The sequence below is a fragment of the Elephas maximus genome, chromosome 10 (assembly GCF_024166365.1).
Source record: "Elephas maximus indicus isolate mEleMax1 chromosome 10, mEleMax1 primary haplotype, whole genome shotgun sequence".
NCBI lineage: Eukaryota > Metazoa > Chordata > Mammalia > Proboscidea > Elephantidae > Elephas > Elephas maximus.
The window spans coordinates 49,737,312-49,758,840 of NC_064828.1; the positions used below are offsets into that span (position 1 = coordinate 49,737,312).

Here is a 21,529-nt window from a genome sequence, read left to right on the forward strand (position 1 = left end):
TTTCCCTTCCATATGAAGTTGGTGATTTGTTTCTCCATCTCATTAAAGAATGTTGTTGGGATTTGGATCCGAATTGTGTTAAATGTATAGATCGCTCTTGGTAGAATAGACATTTTTATAATGTTAAATCTTCCTATCCACGAGCAAGGTATGTTCTTCCACTTATGTAAGTCTCTTTTGGTTTCTTGCAAAAGTGGACTGTAGTTTTCTTTGTATAAGTCTTTTACAGCTCTGGTAAGAGTTATTCCTAAGTATTTTATCTTCTTGGGGGCTACTGTAAATGGCATTGATTTGGTGATTTCCTCTTCGATGTTCTTTTTGTTGGTATAGAGGAATCCAACTGATTTTTGTATGTTTATCTTGTATCCCGATACTCTGCTGAACTCTTCTATCAGTTTCAGTAGTTTTCTGGAGGATTCCTTAGGGTTTTCTGTTATAAGATCATGTCATCTGCAAATAGAGATACTTTTACTTCTTCCTTGCCAATCTGGATGCCCTTTATTTCTTTATCTAGCCTAATTGCTCTGGCTAGGACTTCCAGGACAATGTTGAATAAGAGTGGTGATAAGGGGCATCCTTGTCTAGTTCCCGATCTCAATGGGAATGTTTTCAGGCACTCTCCATTTAGGGTGATGTTGGCTGTCGGCTTTGTATAAATGCCCTTTATTATGTTGAGGAATTTTCCTTCTGTTCCTATTTTGCTGAGAGTTTTTATCATGAGTGAGCGTTGAACTTTGTCAAATGCCTTTTCTGCATCAATTGATAAGATCATGTGATTCTTGTCCTTTGTTTTACTTATGTGGTGGACTACATTAATTGTTTTTCTAATGTTGAACCACCCCTGCATACCTGATATAAATCCCACTTGGTCATGGCGAATTATTTTTTTGATATGTTGTTGGATTCTATTGGCTAGAATTTTGTTGAGGATTTTTGCATCTAAGTTCATGAGGGATATAGGTCTATAATTTTCTTTCCTTGTGGTGTCTTTACCTGGTTTTGGTATCAGCGATATGGTGGCTTCATAAAATGAATTTGGTAGTGTTCTATCCTTTTCTATGCTCTGAAATACCTTTAGTAGTAGTGGTGTTAACTCTTCTCTGAAAGTTTGGTAGAACTCTGCAGTGAAGCCGTCTGGACCAGGGCTTTTTTTGTTGGGAGTTTTTTGATTACCTTTTCAATCTCTTCTTTTGTTATGGGTCTATTTAGTTGTTCTACCTCTGTGTTAGTTTAGGTAGGTAGTGTGTTTCTAGGAATTCATCCATTTCTTCTAGGTTTTCAAATTTCTTTGAGTGCAGTTTTTCATAGTAATCTGATATGATTCTTTTAATTTCAGTTGGGTCTGTTGTAATATCACCGCTGTCATTTCTTATTCAGGTTATTTGCTTCCTCTCCTGTTTTTCTTTTGTCAGTTTGGCCAGTGGTTTATCAATTTTGTTGAGTTTTTCGGAAAACCAGCTTTTAGTCTTGTTAATCCTTTCAATTGTTTTTCTGTTTTCTATTTCATTTAGTTCAGGTCTAATTTTTATTATTTGTTTTCTTCTGGTGCCTGTGGGTTTCTTTTGTTGCTCTCTTTCTCTTTTTTCAAGTTGTAGGGATAATTCTTTGATTTTGGCCCTTTCTTCTTTTTGGGTGTGTGCATTTATTGATACAAATTGGCCTCTGAGCACCGCTTTTGCTGTGTCCCAAAGGTTCTCATAGGAAATGTTTTCATTCTCATTGGATTCTCTGAATTTCTTTATTCCATCTTTAATGTCTTCTATAATCCAGTCTTTTTTGAGCAGGGTATTGTTCAGTTTCCAAGTGTTTGATTTCTTTTTCCTGATTTTCCTGTTACTGATTTCCACTTTTATGGCCTTATGGTCAGAGAAGATGCTTTGTAATATTTCAGTGTTTTGGATTCTGCTAAGGCTTGCTTTATGACCTAATATGTGGTCTATTCTAGAGAATGTTCCATGTGCACTAGAAAAGAAAGTATATTTGGTTGCTATTGGGTGGAGTGTTCTGTATATGTCTACGAGGTCAAGTTGGTTGATTGTGGCATTTAGATCTTCCGTGTCTTTATCGAGCTTCTTTCTGGATGTCCTGTCCTTCACCGAAAGTGGTGTGTTCAAGTGTCCTACTATTATCGTGGAGCTGCCTATGTCACTTTTCAATGCTGATAGAGTTTGTTTTATGTATCTTGCAGCCCTGTCATTGGGTGCATAAATATTTAATATGGTTATATCTTCTTGGTTTATTGTCCCTTTAATCATTATATAGTATCCTTCCTTATCCCTTCTGAAGGATTTAACTTTAAAGTCTATTTTGTTGGAAATGAATATTGCCACTCCTGCTCTTTTTTGATTGTTGTTTGCTTGATATGTATTTTTTCCATCCTTTGAGTTTTAGTTTGTTTGTGTCTCTAAGTCTAAGGTGTGTCTCTTGTAGGCAGTATATAGACGGATCTTGTTTTTTAATCCATTCTGCCACCCTCTGTCTCTTTATTGGTGCATTTTAGTCCATATATATATATATTTTTTTTTTGATTCCATTTATATTCAGAGTAATTATGGATAGGTATGAATTTAGTGCTATCATTTTGATGTCTTTTTTTATGTGTTGACAGTTTCTTTTTCCCAGTTGATTTTTTGTGCTGAGTAGATTTTCTTTATATATTGTCCTTTCCTCATATTTGTTGTTGTTGATTTTGTTTCTACTGAGTCTATATTTTTCCCATGTATTTTATTTTGATGACTAGGATACTTTGTCTCCTTTGTGGTTACCTTATTATTTAAATTTAGAAAAATATCTAAATTTAAAGCTAACTTTTATTGCTTTGTATCGCCATATCTTCCTCTCCATATGGAAGGTGTATGATTACATTTCTTAGTCCCTCTTTATTATTTTAATGTTGTCTTCTTTTATATAATAACATTGCTGTCAACCTGTTTGGACCTTTTGTATATTTTTTTAATAATCTTGCTTTGTTTTTTTGGATTTCCCTGTCTGGGTTGACTTCTGGTTGCTCTGCCCAGTGTTCTAATCTTGGGTTGATACCTGATCTTATTGATTTTCTAACCAAAGAACTCCCTTTAGTATTTCTTGTAGTTTTGGTTTGGTTTTTACAAATCCCTCAACTTGTGTTTATGTGGAAATGTCTTAATTTCACCTTCATATTTAAGAGACAGTTTTGATGGATATGTGATTCTTGGCAGGCAATTTTTTTCCTTCATTTTTTAAAATACGTCATCCCATTGCCTTCTTGCCTGCATGGTTTCTGCTGAGTAGTCCGAGCTTATTCTTATCGGCTCTCCATTGTAGGTGACTTTTCATTTATCCCTCGCTGCTCTTATAATTCTCTCTTTATCTTGGGTTTTGGTAAGCTTGATTATAATATGTCTTGGTGACTTTCTTTTAAGATCTACCTTACGTGGAGTTTGATGAGCATCTTGGATAGATATCTTCTCATCTTTCACAATATCAGGGAAGTTTTCTGCCAACAAATCTTCAACTATTCTCTCTGTATTTTCTGTTATCCCTCCCTGTTCTGGTACTCCAATCACTCGTAGGTTATTTCTCTTGATAGAGTCCCACATGATTCTTAAGTTTTCTTCGTTTTTTTAAATTCTTTTATCTGATTTTTCTTCAAATATATTAGTGCCAAGTAATTTATCTTCAAGCTCAGAAATTCTAGCTTCTACTTGCTCAATTCTGCTCCTCTGACTTTCTATCGAGTTGTCTAATTCCGTAATTTTATTGTTAATCTGAATTTCTGATTGCTGTCTGTCTATGGATTTTTCCAGCTTATTAAACTTTTCATTATGTTCCTGAATAATCTTTCTAATTTCTTCAGTTGCTTCATCTCTGTGTTCCTTGGCTTGTTCTGCATATTGCCTCATTTCCTTCCTCATGTCTTGAAGGTTTCTGTATATTAAACTTTTGTATTCTGCATCTGGTAATTCCAGGAAGGCACTTTCAGCTAGAAGATCCCTGGATTCTTGTTTTGAGAGCCTGTTGAGGTGATCATGGCCTGTTTTTTTTATGTGACTTGATATTGACTGTTGTCTCCGAGCCATCTGTAAGTTATTATATTTAGTTTATGCTTGCTTACCATGTCGTAGCTGCTTGCTTTGTTTTGTTTTGGTATACCCCTATGGGTTGCTTGAGTAAGCTAGCTTGATTCTTTTCGCCTTCGGAGCTCTTGTGTCCTGTTCCCAGCTGGCTGGAGCTGTTATCAGGTATAGCGGTCTAGGAGTCCATTCACTTTTCTTGTATGAATTCAGCTTAGGTTTCCAGGTAGCTGATATCAAGTGTGTGGTACAGGCTCTGTCCTACAGTCTTAGAGGGGCAGGGGTGATTGGCTTATATACCGGTATCTGATTGCAGCAGGGGGTCACGCTCTGACCAAGGCAGGGGGCTAAGAACCAACCCCCAAGTGTCTCTGAGGAAAATGCGTCTCTGTTCCCTAGAGCGTGCTGGTGGGTGGGTTCTGTAGAGGGACCATGGGCAACCAGAGTTTTTGGTTGTAAGGACTGGGAGGTACCAGTTATCCCTGGGCCCCTGTCGCGGGTGGCTGGGTGACCTGAGTGGAGCTACCAGTCCTTAGGTCCCTGATGTGGGTAGGTGAGGACCTTGTTTAATAGGCAAAGCAATGTCAAACATCAAACAGCCACCTCTCCACCACACAGCTGAAATGGTTGGTGTTGGTCAACAAGGGCCTATTCTCCTGAAATAGGCCCACACAGGTCCATGCAGAAGGGAAAGGTGCTCAAGGTCCACAGACAGTTTATGCCTGGACAGGAGCCGCTTCTCTCCTGTGCTCCCCTGATTAATGGAGCAAGCAAATTATCTTTTACCCCCAATTGCAAATTTTTTCCCTCCCCAAGGCCGGGAGGATGGCTCTACGTGCTCACCAGGGTCTATCTCAGGCCAAGGGATTCAGCCGCTGAAGCTGGCTTGGGGGTGGGGGGGGGTCGCGGTAAAATATACCAAGTACTTAGCTTTTGCCCAGAGCTCTCTTCTCCTCAGGTTCCGGAGGTGTGAGTGGGCTGTGTGGCTTGCTGCTTCTCCCTGAGGAAACTGTGGCTGAGCGCTAGTACCAGCCCGCCACCGCCGCCGCCACAGCTCCAGGAATGGTGCCTGAGTGCTCCCCACCTTCAGGTCCGGCAACTTCTCTCCACCTCTGAACGGCCTCTTCCTCCCCCTGCCCCTCAGTTCATTTTCTAAGCTTGCCTTTGATGCTCAGGGCTCCCAGTTTGTCACAAATATACTCATTTCACTTGTTTTTTCTGGTCTTTGTTTTAAAGAGGGCTTGATGGAAGCATCTGTCTATTCCACCATCTTCTCAACAAATATTTTTAATACATATTTTGTGTCAGGTACAGTGCTAGTTACTGGGGACAGAGCATTATGGCTCCAATTTAGCTAGGAATATAGACATTAAGTAAATAATTACATAAATAATGTACATTTATATGAATAATTATTCGTTCCTAGGAAGAAATTTTGAAGCCTGGTGGTGCAGTGGTTAAGAACTTGGCTGCTAACCAAAAGGCTGGCGGTTTGAATCCTCCAGCTGCTCCTTGGAAACTCTATGGAACAGTTGTATTCTGTAAGGTCACTATGAATCGGAATCAACTCGATGGCAACAGGTTTTAGGAACAGTTAATAAAAGGGGCTTCTAATGTATTATAGTTTTAAGGTGCAGGAGGTGATGAGAAAAGGCTCCACATATGAAGCAGGAACAACATCAACAGAAAGAATAGTATGTCAGCATAGTTTTAGATGATTATATTCAGGTGTCTTTGTCTTCCTCAGCTAAGTCTATAGGTTCTGAACCTTCAACAGTACATTTTAGAATAAATCTTTCTTAAGATAGAACCAATTCATAACTATGTTTTGCTTAACCAAAAGGCATATTTGGAGGCATTCAGTGTAGGATAAAACTATAAATTATTTTATATCTCCTTTTGTTTTAATTCCCTATTTCTTGCCTCCTATAGTCTTCAAAGTCTTTTTTTTTTTTTCTCTCATTTTCTTTACCACTTCTTATCTACTTTCTTTCCTTCTGGCCTGTTTTATTATTCTCCTACTTCTCTGCCTTCCCTTACCTGTCTTTAATGTTTGTTGTTTTTTTTTTCCCCCCTTCTTCCTTTTTTGGCTTCTATCCAAAACTAGAAAAAGAGTAGAAAGGATTCAGGTTAAAAAGACCTACATATACAAACTAATATACACATGTTTGCATATGTATATTCCAAATTTGAATTCATATTTTTTTCATTTTCTTTGTTATTGATGATTTTTTTTTTTTAACCATTTTAAGGGTGGTACATCAGACTTAGAGAATAAAAACACACAACTTGGAATTTTCTGATTCAAGTAAATCACTAATTCATTTTATCAGTTAAGGTCAAAGTTTTGCTTCCTATCACTGAAAAGGGGAATGACTATAAGTTCAGAAAGGAAAAAGCTGATATTGACTGATTTAGGGATAAATCAAGAAATGTGACATTTCATAGATGAGTCTTCTTCACTTAGAGTACAAGGTTGTCAGTCAGAATTTGCGTGGTATAGGAAATCAATTGAAACTTGAGCCCATGAACGTTTACTTCAGCAAAATTCTTGCTAATTATCCTGACTGTGTCAAGTTAGAATGTTGTAAGCCTAATTTAGACTTGAAGAAAGGTTGAGATTCTTTTGTATAACTGTAAACTTCATATTAATTAGTTATAATTTATAGTTTGTCAGTTCCATATAATACTAATTATTATTTCAATTCTTTATTTAGACCAAGATAAAGCTTTATATGTTGTTCAGGGTGCTAGTAAACCTTAGTACCTTCTCAAAGTCATTTTATATAAAAAATTAAATGCCTGGTATAGATGCTTTATCTTTTTTTTTAGGTGGTTTTGCTTTTTTTGTCTAATTTTTGTGTTGTCTTATGTGATACAATAAGTGATAACGCCTCTTTTAAGCTTGAAATTAATTTTCTAAAAACCACTTTTGTTGATTCTTAATCTTAAACTAAATATTGAATGATCCAGCTCAGGAAAATAAATATACTGAACTGGCACTTACAGTATATTAATGTCAAGGATTTGGCCTCATATTTCAATACTCTGTTGTGACACTGTGAATTGGGATTGCCTTGACAGCAATGGGTTTTGGTTTGGTACGAAGGGATTGGCAAACTGAGGACTGAGGTGCGCCTCTAGCCTGCCACCTGTTTTTATAAATGTTCTGTTGGAACACAACCACACCCGTTCATTTGCTTGTGTGTATGGATGCTTTTTTTTTTTTTTTTTATGGATGCTTTAGCACATAGGAGGGCAGAACTGAGTAGCCGTGACACAGAACATATGGCAAAGCCTAAAATATTTGCTGTCTCACTCTACAGAAAAAAAGTTTGCTGACTTCTGAGGTAATAGATATAGATACGTGGTAGAGACTAAATTAGGAAATAGCTTATCTTTATCTGTGGAAAATACTGGCCCAGAACTTTAAAGTATTACAAATGGAGAAATATAAGCATCAGCCTTTTCTTTTTCCAGGTTCTTGTTTCTGTTGAAAGTTACTTGTTTCCTATGTAAATTTGCAAATCCTGGATTAACCAATAAAGGTTTATTTTTTCCTTGATGGCCATTTATTACTATATTTACATCAGTTTTAAAGAATAATAATAAAGCTGAGATCCAAATACTAAATGATTGACTTGGCTCGCTCATGTCCTAAGCACTAGAACTTGCACACTAGCCTCACCGAAACACATGGTGCAAGTTCATACATCAGCAAAACATGGTTCAGATTCATACATCACTGTATATTGTACATCTTTAGGGACAATCATGTAAATTATTTAAAGTATGAATGGTAAATTCACATGCCAGAGATCTACTCACTGTATTTCTTTCATTAACTTAGCCACAGTGTGAATGGCCCTTCAGCTAATAAAATCTGATTTTGATTTTTTAAAATTTTAGTTGTTGTCAGAGAATTTTAATATTTGTGTAAATATCTCTTTGAAATGTGTTAAGTTAAAACATTTAAACTCTTCACCTGCCTCTCCTTAAAGTAGTAATTCTTCACATTGCAGTGCCTGAAGACAGCTTATAAGTATTACATAGAAATTCTTATACTTTTTGTCAAGTTTATTATTTGGGATATACAAATTGAGTAATTTACCTATAGTATTATTTTCTTGTAATCATATATAATTCTTTGAAACTGAGCATAGAAATTTATAACCTTGAAATAAATATTTCTTTAGCAAAGGTTTCCAGGAATCTACCAGTTTAAATGTTTAATTATCATGTATGTTGTCACATTTTAAATTATGAAGTTTAATAATGTAATTGTGAAATTTATAAAAATTTAAATGAAATTTTGTTTAAAATTGCCTTAATTAACTCTTAGCCTAACTTTATCTAAAGAGAATAACATTAAGATAAATATTCTTTACCACATGTGGCTTCGTTAAAAATAATATTTACCCAACCAATAACTGACAGTAAAATGCTACTGATGTTTTTCAAATACTTTTACTGTGATTGTAAAAAAAACTAAGAATTTTATTATAAATTCCCGCTGTGCTCCTTAATTAAGTAAAAAAGAAGTGGTTATCTTCACTGTTCTTGTAAGACAAGCTTTTGTGAAGCAGCATCTTTGAAAACTGCTGATTTATTCTGGGAGAGAAAAAGATAACATGCGAGGGTAGTTGCTCTTATGTAAGTGTGAATCCAAGTAGTAGTCATTAGTAATTTGATATACAATTGAATATGTATAATTTAAAGGTATTATACCCTACTGTTAACTTATACTACTAAAGTGTATGAAGAAGTAGTTTATTTTTTATTTTTCTGTTAAAATGCTATTTTCTAAAATTTATACTTTCTCTCCATAGAGATTTCATTGAATTATGGAGTTTGGAATTGTGTTGTGATATATTTATTGAGTGTCTTCCATTATTTCTTTCTAGTATCCTTTTCTCTGTGTGTTGGGGGGGTTAAATCATAGGGGCACAGAAATTAAAAAAAAAAAAACAGGAACATGTATAACTCAACTTTTTAGTACAATTTCAAAATAATTGAGAGAATTTCTAGAATCACTAATACCCACTACAGATTTTCTTTCAATTTACCCAATTTAATTGTTGCTTAAATTATTTATAGATATTTTTAAGTTTCAGAAGACTTGTTATGTAACATAAGAATTCCTTCCTTTACCGCGTGTCTTCAGTTCACCAACATCAACAAACATTTCAGCAAGCTCTGTAGCTCTTATAAGACAAAATGCACTTATTAGGGGAACCAATTTACTTTCTTTGTCTTTAAATTAAATAATTATATACAAGTTATGAAAAAGGGAAAGTATAATGTTAACCACCCAAAAACGTGGTTCAATTTTGACCAGCCTTCCTATATAGTGTATTTGGTTTAACAAACAGGAAGCAACAAGAGATTTTCAGGTCAAATTTAGTTGTAATTATTTGTCATTGCTTTTGAGGGAACTTAAACTTTGTAATAAAAATACTTGCCTTGTTTTATTTGTGCTGGTGTCCAAAAGAGAGAGGAAATACAGTTTCTGATAAGAATTGAAAGTCCAGGAATAAATATAATGATGAGCATGAGTGCGTCTATCACTGGGGAACTTTCTTCATCTAAGCACATATGAACAATTGATCCTTGTAGTCATATATAGCAGTAAACATTAATAACTTAACAGTCTGAATTCAGTGCAGAAGATATGGAGCATTATTGAAAGATGGAGTCGAGCAGGTGGCACTTTAATATGTTCAGTGTCATGGTTGACTCTAAAGACTAGTCGAATGAAATTACTTGAGGTTCTAAAGATTTAAAAAGCGAACTCATTTTGCTGCTCTAAGGAAATGCTACTGATGAGGCTTTCTGTGTCCCTTTTTTCTAGGCTAGAAAATATTAACCCTGAAGAAAATGACATGGTAAGCCATTCTCTGAGGAGATTTCTTGATGTCAGTCTTATATCTTAGAGGCTTAAGTTCAATTGAGTGGGTTTCAAGAACTAAGATGTGGGAAAAAGAAGAATTGACACACTAATAATGTACATCTTTGCTGCAATATGAAAATTCAATAACTTCACTCAGTCAATTTACAATTCACATGTGCCTATTAATTAAAACCCTATATTAAATAAAATATATTAAAACTTCATGTCTGACTAACATATAATGGTGTTGGTAGACATTACAGGAATTACTGAACAGAATAAACAATGCAGACACAGGGATAGCTATTCAGAAGAATGGAGCTATAATTGTGGATAGAATCTACAAGACCAAGGAATGTAAAAAGAGAATAACTGCAGAAGAAATGAATGCAGTGATAGAAGAACGGGATGCTGCTTTGTCTCAGGTAACTCCGCGTGTATCTGTAGAAGCATATACTTAGACTACTCCAACACTCCATTAAAAATTACTTTTACCCACACGTACTTAATTCACATTACTTTTTAATATATAATCAATACACAATGATTAGATACATTAAAATAATTGCATATTTTGTTACACTGCTTTTCCAATATATGCACCTTTATTTCTTAATAAAACTGTTAATGTGTTATAAAAATATTGTTATATTTTTTAAAGTAACCACTTTATATGAAATGTCTTACTGGAATCTCCATGTTTCATGGGCTGAAATTATGTCATTACTGTTTTATTCTCAGTATCTAATTTCATGCCTTTTTAGTAAACATTGATAAATGAATCAAATTAGTATATTCTTTTCTGATCATTACCATCACCTTCCTGCTCTAGGAAAACCTGATTTCCTCCCTGACTGCTTTTACTGTGGTCCTTTCCAGTTGTGTTCTTTTCATGCCAGTTATACCACTGGGCTTGGAGGCTTGTTTCCTGTTAGTGCTTTTAGACCAGTGTTTCTTTTTTCCTCCCTAAACACCTACCTCTTTGAAGCTCATACATCAGGCTGTATTATTAGTAAACACTCCTGTGGCAGTCATCTACACGCTCCTAGGTCATATCCCCTCATTTTTTAAAGACCTTAGCGTCTATTTCATGGTATGTTTCTTCAGCCTGCTCCTGTCATACTTATTGGTGAATGATTTTTCAAATATTCTGGCCTCTCATTTCCTTGATTGTCTGTTCTTCAGTGGTCATGTGCTCTCCACTACCTCAGCCATGTACTCCACGGTCATAACTTATTCTTTGTCATTGTCGATCTGTTTTAAGTACCCCACTTTCTGACTGTCACCTACCATCTTTCCAGCTCATTCACTCTAGAATGCTAACTCCAGCAATTTTTCAATTCCACTGGCACCTATAGAATATTTTCTACTTACTACCTTTTTTCTATTCATCAAACCCCTTATGTCCTCATTTCCCTTCTTAGCTTAGATTCCGTGGCCCATTATTACTGCCAACTTGCCTATAATATAACCTCAGTTCTCTTGCCCTGTCTCCCTTTCTCCTACTTACCTAGTATAAACCTAAGCCTAGTTAAATTCAACTCTCTGCCTATTCTAAATGATTACAACTTGGGCCGGAGAAGATCACACAAATTTGCTGACTGTAAACTTACCTTAAATTCCTGACCACCATCTTCGTGTAGGCCTTTAGTGTTACCTGGCAATCTTCTTGCCTTTGGTTTGTCCATTCACTGCCTCCTCTAGAGTACTCTTTTATCTCTTTTCCTTTCTCCTCAGATATCTCCTCCTCATCATTAAAACAGAGAACTTCTACATGTCTCCACAATTTCATCTACCAACCTACCTGCACTGATTTGCACCCGTATCCTATGCTTCTGTTTAAGGACAGTCTCTCTGCTTCTGCACTATTTCATATCATTTATTTGCCTGCTCAAGCTTGTCATTTAACCAGTTGTCCCTCCTCTCTCCTACTTCATGAAATGTGTCCTCTTAATTCTTTTCTGTCACCATCCAAAATGCTTTACTATCTCTCATGGAAGCTGGGTGGAAGTTTCGTGAAGTCTTGGTCCGCTTTTATTTCACCTATACTTTGGGTGATGCCTTTAGGCTGTCAACTGAGGGCTGAGTACTCACTGCTACTCTTGGCAGATCCTGTCTTTGTCTCCTCAGCACACTGTAAGACTGTAGAAAACTCCCTTTATTCTTTGGCTTGGGCCTTAGCTTTTTAACTTATCTCCCTGCACAGGTTTAGAATTTGGAAAATGATTTGAGGGGGAAATCAGTCTCGCATCTCCAGTTTGTTGACTGGTTTCTCTGTCATGCCTAGAATCTGCAAAACTCCCAGGGAAGGGAAATGACTGCAGATTCTCAAATCAGCTCTCTCCAGAATCTTAGGCACTCAAGTCATTGTTGCAGCCCTCTTCAGAATCTTAGGCACTCAAGTCATTGTTGCAGCAGTGGCCCTCTGCTGCCTTTACACAAATAATTTTTATATTTAGTTTGGCTTCTCTTGTTCTTGGCTGGAGCATTAAAAAAAAAATAGTCTGCCACAAATGATTCTATCCTACCTAGACGGATGTCTGCCATTTTTAGAGTAGAATTGGAGAAGCTCTTTACCGTTTTAACATAGGCAAGTGTTTTTTGTATACTGTGCTTCACCAACTGTATTCAATCTGAGATTATTCATTAGATTTTTAAAGGAATAGCCAAAACTATTTTTGTGTGGTCGAAAACAAATAGTATAGCATAAATGCAAATATTTGATGTTTTTATCATTTATTTTCTTAAGTTAACTAAAAATAAACACGTGAAGAATAATTATTGACTGCCACCCTTTCCTCTTTCTCTCATTCCTTTGCCCACTGCCTTTCATGGTATAAAAAGATAAGTAAATAGAAGAATGTAACATTAGGTAATATTTGTCATCATGTTCTTATTTATAAATTGATGTATCTATCACTACAATATATTTAAGGTGATGTTTTATGAAGAAGTAGAAGTAGTTGTTTGTTTTTAATTATTTTAATTTGTACACTTGTCAAGTCCCCTGGCCCTAGTAGTATTCATTTTTAACTTTTATGATATAGTCATTACATATTTATAATTATTCTGAATGGATACTTTTTAAAAAACAAACCTATTTTAGAATTGTTTTAGATTTACGCATAAGTTTCAAAGATACTGCAGTACAGAGGGTTCCCATATACCCCTCACCCTGTTTCAGTTTCCCCTAAATTTATCATTTAATTTCTGTGGTACATTTGTCAAAACGTAGAAACCAGCATTCTACCTTACTATTAACTCCACTCCAGACAGTTCTACTCTGTCATATAGGGTCGCTATGAGTCAGAATTGACTCGATAGCATTGGGCTGGGCCAGAATTTGTTTAGATTTCACCTGCTCTTTATTAATGTCGTTTTGTTCCAGAATCTAATCCAGGTTCTACATTGCATTAGTTGTCATGTCTCTCCAGTTTTCTCTGGTCTGTGACATTTTTCAGTAGTTTTCCTCTCCCCCCAGGACCTTGACAGTTTTGAGGCATACTGGTCAGGTATTTTCTAGAAGGTCTCTTAATTTGGGTTTGTCTGATGTTTTTCTCAGAGGCCTAGGGGTGCGGTAGTTAAGAGCTCGGCTGCTAAGAAAAAGTCAGCAGTTCGAATCTACTAGCCACTCCTTGGAAGCTCTGTGGGGCAGTTCTGCTCTGTCCGATAGTGTCGCTGTGAGTCAGAATCGACTCAGCAGCAACTGGTTTTTCTCATGATTAGCAAGTTTTTGGAAAGAATATTGCTGAGGCTTCACCTTAAAGCTATTGTTTAGCATCAGCTATTTTATAATTATGCTGTCTTCTGTGTAGTGCCAGGACTATAAAGTGACACTTGTAACTTTAGTCCCTTTCTATATTAAAAACCTTCAGGTTCAGTGAGAAGTTCTTGCTTTTGTTATATTTGTTAACTTTATTTTTCCAACCAAGTTAAAATAATTTATTTCCTTGAAATGGTCTCCTTAAAATCATGTCTCTTTCAGATGAATCTTTATATTCTTATTTATTCTAAATTCTTCTCCCATATCTCTTCTATCCCAAACTGAGAACTGGCAGCTTTAAAGTCTTCCATAGGATAAATTAAAAATTTTATAATTAGCATATGTTTGATCAAACAATTGTCTTACCAGTCTTTCATTCTGTCATCTTTGTAATTTATTTGGCCCATTCATAGTTAAATATCATATTCAGGTTATAGAAATACCTGGAAGTAGAGGATAAAGCTGGAACTTGCCGTTTCTTTACCAACTTCTTTTGCTAGGATATTTCCGTTTTTCATCCTATACAAACAAATTAGAATTGTAAATGGAAGCTTTTCGTATAGAATTTAAGTCTTATAAAAACCTAAAGGCCATCTAGTTTTATTATTCACTAATTTGAGGAATCTTAAAAACCTGTAGCCATCGAGTCGATTCCAACTCACAGCAACCCTATAGGACAGAGTAGAACTGCCCCATATGGTTTCCAGGGAGTGCCTGGTAGATTCGAACTGCCAACCTTTTGGTTAGCAGCTGTAGCTCTTAACCAATATGCTACCAGGGTTTCCATGCTACCAGGGTTTCCATGAGGAATCTTACCTATGGCTAATTTTCAGTGTAGCCAAATATCCAGCTTCTCGTAACTGTTGTTACCAGTATTGGTCTCAGAGCATTTAGCTGATAACCTAAATTCTGCAGGCTAGGCTTGAAGGTACAATTACATCCAGGTCATACACTGATAAGCAACAGAAGAATCTTAGAACTAGCCAAGATTGGTGGGGTTTATTAGCTTTTGAGAGCTGACCTTATGTGAGCTGCAGTAATTCAGTTTACCATTCCTAGGGGTTCTGGCAAAATTAGGATAACTCTTAGGTTATTTTTTATTTCCAAGGACTTGCATACCTAGGTAGGGCCTGGCAGCAGGCTTTGGGCCTTGTTGATACTTGTGGTTAGTAGAATAATATTGTAGAAATTTTCATTGTTAGGCTCCCAGCTGGTTAAGGTTCCAGCCCCTGAAAGCTGAAATTAACAAAAGCTAGGAAAGGAGCCCTGCTGGCGCAATGGTTAATCGTTCGGTTACTAACGGGAAGGTTGGCAGTTCGAACTCACCCAGTGGCTCCTTGGGAGAAACACCTGGCAGTCTGCTCCCCAAATGATTACAGTCTAGAAAACTGTATGGGACTGTCCTGCCCTGTCACATGGGGTCACTATGAGTTGAAACCGACTCCACAGCACCTAATAGCAAGCGATCCAAAACGTAAGTGGAGGAGGTGCCTTTGCTAGGAACAAGGAAATTACTTTTGTGACAACAGAGGAATACAAAGAACTTGAGTAGATACAGATGCCGGCAAGCTGATAAATATAGTGGTGGGAAGATGAGGGCGGGGCATCAATTCTTTTCACATGTTATTTTAGGTTGTCAGTGTGATGAGTTAGTGAATGGTGCCGTATTTTTAAAAAGAAGAGACAGTTTGAAATCGTTGTCTCGATGAACTAGGGCAAGGCATGATTGACAGGCAGATCTGAATGTTTATTTGAGAATTAGGGTAATGAATTTAAAGTGAGACCTGCCAGGATGGTTGTATGATTTCTTCTAGCAAAACTCCCAGGGAAGGGAAATGACTGCAGATTCTCAAATCAGCTCTCTCCAGTTAACCCCTCTTCAGAATCTTAGGCACTCAAGTCATTGTTGCAGCAGTGTATGGTGTTGTGATAATTGATTTTAACTAGGGTTGGGATTTTGATGGGCGAGGGACCAGGGAGTCTTTACCGTGATGGACCATAGACTCTCTCCTGGATAAAGAGAAAGAGGACTAATGAGTGACTTAGAAGGAAACTGAGGAGAATGTGGTGTCATAGAAGGCCAGATGCTGGATAGTAAAAAACCGGTTGAACCGTGGACTGGATGTTTGGAGTTCATCAAATAATTGTCTCGGAGTGCTATAATATGTTGTAGTAAGAGAAAAAGACACTTGAAATAAAGTTTTTGAAGGTATTACAATTATTAGGGTCAACATAATTCCAGATATTTTTCTATGTAAGTTTTAATATGTATTTGGGAAAAAAAAAACAAACAGCAAATGATGGGTATTTCACAACACAGTTAGCAAGCCAAACTCAGAAGTGGTAAAAGAAAGGGAGCACATTTGAGGAAAAGATGTGAGTAGTTTAAAACTTAGAATTTTCTCCCTTTATTGTACCTGGTACAGAAATTAAAGACTGATAAGATAAATATTTTATGATATTTCTATTTCAAGATCCTAAAGTCAGTCCTAGAACATTCCTGAGTTGGTTACGAACTTCTGATTTGATATTCTGTGTGACTAAAACAAACCAGTAACCAGTTGCTGTTGAGTCGATTCCAACTCATGGCAACCCCATGTGTGTTAGAGTAGAACTGTGCTTCATAGGATTTTCAGTGGCTGAATTTTTGGAAGTAGATCCTCAGGCCTTTCTTCACTGTCAAAAGCAAATTGAGATTAGGAAGTCTAGCATAAACTAACAACCCACTTAAGAACAGCCCCAAAATCTTAGCCAGTGAGATAATTATCAAAGTTAAAACTATCCACTTCAGCAGCGGGAATGAAAATGATTAAACAGCCTACCTAGTTTCTTAGCCTCTCCCTTATTAACGTTACCTTCACTTTGTATCTCTCCTAATTAGCATAGTACGTAGCATACAATAGATGCAAAATAGTGGTTTGTTAAATGATTAGAAGTTCATGAACAGAAAGTTCATACTCCAAAATAAATACTAACATTTAGAGTTTCATTTTTCAGAAGTAGAAAACATGTTTAACATTCTTTATTATAGTGACTGTAAAGTTTTTATTAGTTTTTTTCCCCTGTCAATTTGTTAATTTGCTTTTCTGTCTATCATACAATTATTTGCATATGTGTTTTTTTTTTTACCAGTTCACCTTGCTAAAATGTATTGTTGCTGTTTCATCTATTCTAATAGCTTCTTTTTTCTCATTATAAACGTTTTATAACTTTTTGAAAGTATAGATAACTTTGGAAAGTATAGACAAAAAAATTTTTTAAAAGTTGATGAACTCACTTCTTAGAAAATAATCATATACAGATTCTTTGCCTTTTTTTCAATGCATATTATGTCCTAAATACGACTTTGTAACCTGATTTTTCACTAAATGATTTTATATTTTGTCAGATAGTGTTACAATTTTATAATGTGGATGTACTAAGATTTGTTGAACTCATCTGCCATTTGATGATGTTTGTATATTTTTCTGCTTTTTGTAGCTAAATTTTTATTTGCATCCATGTTAATTGGAAAATTTCATAAAGTGAGAATGCCAAATCAAAGGATGTGAACATTTTAAAATGTGTATTTCCAAGTTGACTTCTTATTTGAGGTTTCATTCAAGGGAACTCTATGTGAATGAACTACTAAGGATTTTGAACTTTATCCTCCAGGCAATATGGAACTCCTAAGGTTTTTGAGTTTTCTAATAACACTCGAAGTGCTATTCTTCAGGAAAATTTTTGGTCAACACTCCATAATGTGGCTTGAGTAGTATAATGCTAGGGCTGAAGAGACCAAATGGGAACCTATTATAACTCACTCAAGAGATGATGAGTGTCTAAAGGAGAAACAGAGAGACTAGATAGGAAAACTATGGGAGTAAAAGAATGTATTTTATTTTTTTTAATGGAGGTATGATTTACAGTAAAATATACAACTCTTAAAAAATTTTTTTTTTTCCTTTTAAGTGAAGGGCTTGATGAATTTTTACATATGTGTGTATCGGGTAAGCAACACTGAGATCAAGATACAGAACATATCCAGCACGCCAGAGACTCCTTTGTGTTTCTTCCTAGTCAGAATTCAAAACCGAGAGTAATTGCCATTCTTTACTCTTTTATCATAGAACATTTTGCCTGTTTTTAAACTTCATGTAAAAGGAATCATATGCTCTGTACTCTTTTGCGTCTGACTGGTTTTACCCAAGGTTATGCCTATACAATTGATCTGTATTTGCTAAAAGTATTAGCGGTTTGTCTTTCTCATTGCTGTGTAGTAGTTCAGTGTATGAATATATCATGATTTAATAACTTACTCAACAGGTGGTAGAAGTTTAGGTTGTTTCCAATTTGGGGTTATTATGAATGAAGTACTATAAATGTTCTTGTACATGTCGTTTGGTGGGCATAAGCATTCGTTTCTTTTTGTATAAACACGAGAGAAGAATAACTGAATCATAGTGGTTTAGCTTAAATAGGTACAGCCAATGATTTTTCCAAGGTTTTTGTACCAATTTAAACTCTCACTAACAGTTTAAGAGAGTTGCATCAGTTATGAGGGTCAACACTTGGTACCATCATTCATTTTAATTTCCATCATTCTGATGGGTGTGTAATGGTATCTCATTGTGGTTTTAATTTGCATTTTCCAAATGGGTAAGGATGTTGAGTACCTTTTCATTTGTTTACTGGCCATTATGCCATCCAAGGCTTTTGCCCTTTAAAAAATTGGATTGTCTGTTTGTTCCTTATTAATTTATATAATTTATACAAAAATATGTGTACTGTCAGCACCTTGCAAATCTGCTCTTTTTTTCCCCCGTTCCATTTATCTAATTGTGCTTTAGATAAAAAATTTACAGAGCAAATTAGCTTCTCATTAAACAATTAATATACAAATTCTTTTGTGTCATTGCTTGCAAACTCCGCGATGTGTCAACACTCTCCCATTCTCTACTTTGGTTTCGCCTTTTCCATTCATCCAGTTTTCCTGTCCTTTCCTGCCTTCTTGTCTTTGCTTTTGAGCTAATATGCCGTATAGTTTCGTACACACGGTTAAACTTCGTGTGCTAATGTTTGTTTTATAAGCCTGTCTAATCTTTGGCTGAAGGGTGAACTTCAGGAGTGACTTCAGTACTGAGCTAAAAGGGTGTCTCAGGGCCATACTCTCAGGGTTTCTTCAGGCCCTGTCAGACCAGTAAGTCTGGTCTTTTTTTGTGAGTTAGAATTTTGTTCTACGTTTTTCTCTATCTCTGTCCAGGACCCTGTATTATGATCCTTGTCAGAGGAGTCAGCGGTGGTAGCTGGGCACCATCTCGTTTTTCTGAACTCAGTCTAGGTGGAGGCTGTGGTAGTTGTGCACCGTTAGTCCTTTGGACTAATCTTTCTCTTGCGCCTTTGCTTTTCTTCATTCTCCTTTGTTCCAGATGGGGTGGGACTAGTAGACTTGTATGGCCACTCACAAGCTTTTAAGACCCCAAACGCAACTAACCAAAGTAGGATGTAGAACATTTCCTGTGTAAACTATATTAAGCCAATTGAGCTAGATGTCCCCAGAGACCATGGTCCCCAGCCCTCAGCCCAGTAACTCAGTCCCTCAGGGAGCTTGGATGTGTCTATGAAGATTCTGTGACTTTTCCTTGGTCAACTTGTGCTGACTTCCTCAGTATGGTATCCTGTGTTACCCTTCACCAGAGTTACCACTTATCTATTGTCTAGTTAATTTTTTTTTCTCCACACCCCTCCCCTCTCTTGTAACCATCAAAGACTATTCTTTCTGTGTGTAAACCTTTTCATGAGTTTTTATAATAGTCATCTCATACAGTTTTGTCCTTTTGTGATTGACTTATTTCATTCAGCCTAATGCCCTCCAGATTCATCCATGTTGTAAGATGTTTCCCAGGTTCATCATTGTTCTTTATCATTGCGTAGTATTTATTCCATTGTGTGTGTGTACTGTAGGTTGTTTGTGCATTCATCTGTTGATGGGCGCCTAGGTTGTTTTCATCTTTTTGCTATTGTGAACAATGCTGTAGTGAACATGGGTGTGCATATGTCTATTCATATGACGGCTCTTATTTCTGTAGGATATATTCTTAGCAGTGAGATTGCTGGATCATATGGTATTCTATTTCAAGCTTTTTAAGGAAGTGCCATATCATTTTCCAAAATCATTGTACCATTTCGCATTGCCACCGGCAGTGCGTAAGAGTTCCAATCTCCCCACGGCCTCTCCAACATTTGTTATTTTCTGTGTTTTTGATTCATGCCAGTAATGTTGAGGTGAAATGGTGTCTCACTGTAGTTTTGATTTGCGTTTCTCTAATGGCTAGTGATCACAAGCATTTCCTCATGTGCCTGTTAGCTGCCTGAATGTCTGCTTTGATGAAGTTCTGTTCGTATCCTTTGCCCATTTTTTAATTGGATTATTTGTCTTTTTGTTGTAGAGGTGTTTAATTTTCCTATAGATTTTAGAGAATAAACCTTTGTCACATACGTCATAGCCAAATATTTTTTCCCAATCTGTAGGTTTTCTTTTCACTCTTTTGGTGAAGTCCTTTGTTGAGTGTAGGTGTTCTTTATCCCTTCATTTGATGCTTAGGGTTCCAGGATTGACGTTTGTATCTGGTTTACTTAGTTTTTAGGGTCTTTGTTGCAGAGGAATGGCATGGTGCTTCTATCTATAGTGCCATGTTGGCTCGACCTTGGAAATTTACTCATTTAATTGTGTCTTTTGGTAACAAAAGTTCTGAATTTTAATGAAAACAAATTTATCATGTTTTCCCTTTGTAGTTAATGTGTTTTGTGTCCTCTTTAAGAAACCGTTGTCATTTCCACAGTAGTAAAGATGTTCTGCTATATTTTCTTTTAGAAGCTTGATTATTTTAGCTTTCACATTTAGGTCTAAGGTCTGTTTAAAATTACTTTTTATATGGAGGAGCCCTGGTGGTGCAGTGGTTAAGAGCTACAGCAGCTAATCAAAAGGTTGGTAGTTTGAATCTACCAGCTCCTTCTTGGAAACCCTATGGGGCAGTTCTGCTCTGTCATGTAGGGTCACTGTGAGTTGGAATCAACTCGATGGCAACAGGAAAAAAAAATGATCAAGGTACATTTTCTTCATATGGGTGTCGGGTTGACTTGATCCAGCATCATGCATTAAAAGACCATCCCCTTGGAGGACATCTCTCTCAATTGGCATAACATAGTTTATAAAGAAAATGTTCTACATCTTACTCTGGCAAGTAGCAGCTGGGGTCATAAAAATTTGTGAGCGACCATCTAAGATACTCCACTAGTCCCGCCTCATCTGGAGCAAGGGAGAATGAAGAAAACCAAATACACAAGGGGAAAATTAGTCCAAAGGACTAACGGACCACAACTGCCGTAGCCTCCACCAGACTGAGTCCAGCACAACTAAATGGTGTCTGGCTACCATCACCACCAAGTGTTCTGACAGGGATCTCAATAGAGGGTTCTGGACAGAGCTGGAGATAAATGTAGAACAAACTTCTGACTCACAACAATGATCACACTTACTGGTCTGAGAGAGATTGGAGAAGCCCCGAGAGTATGGCCCCTGTACATCCTTTTAACTCAGTACTGAAGTCACTTGTGAGGTTCACCCTTCAGCCAAAGATTAGACAGGACCATAAAGCGAAATGAGACTAAATAGGCTTACCAGTTGACAACCAGTGTCACAAAACAATATGTGTATTGTTTAATGAGAAACTAGCTCTGTAAACCTTCAACTAAAGCACAGTAAAAACAGATATATATTAAACCCTCTCCCCCCCAAAAATTAGTTCTTGTGTTGGATTAAGTCATACATGCTTTGCGTATTTT

At 36.5% G+C, this 21,529-nt stretch overlaps 1 protein-coding gene across 9 annotated transcripts in view; it reads left to right on the top strand.

The window, feature by feature from the left end:
• MIPOL1 (mirror-image polydactyly 1) overlaps positions 1-21,529 on the top strand; it is a 352,757-nt gene that overhangs the window by 111,415 nt on the left and 219,813 nt on the right. For all 9 annotated transcript variants that reach the window (XM_049899515.1, XM_049899512.1, XM_049899519.1 and 6 more), the window contains 2 exons: positions 9,904-9,937; positions 10,197-10,367. In XM_049899515.1, coding sequence (XP_049755472.1) covers positions 9,904-9,937; positions 10,197-10,367 — 205 coding nt within the window. The remainder of the gene's footprint in view (positions 1-9,903; positions 9,938-10,196; positions 10,368-21,529) is intronic.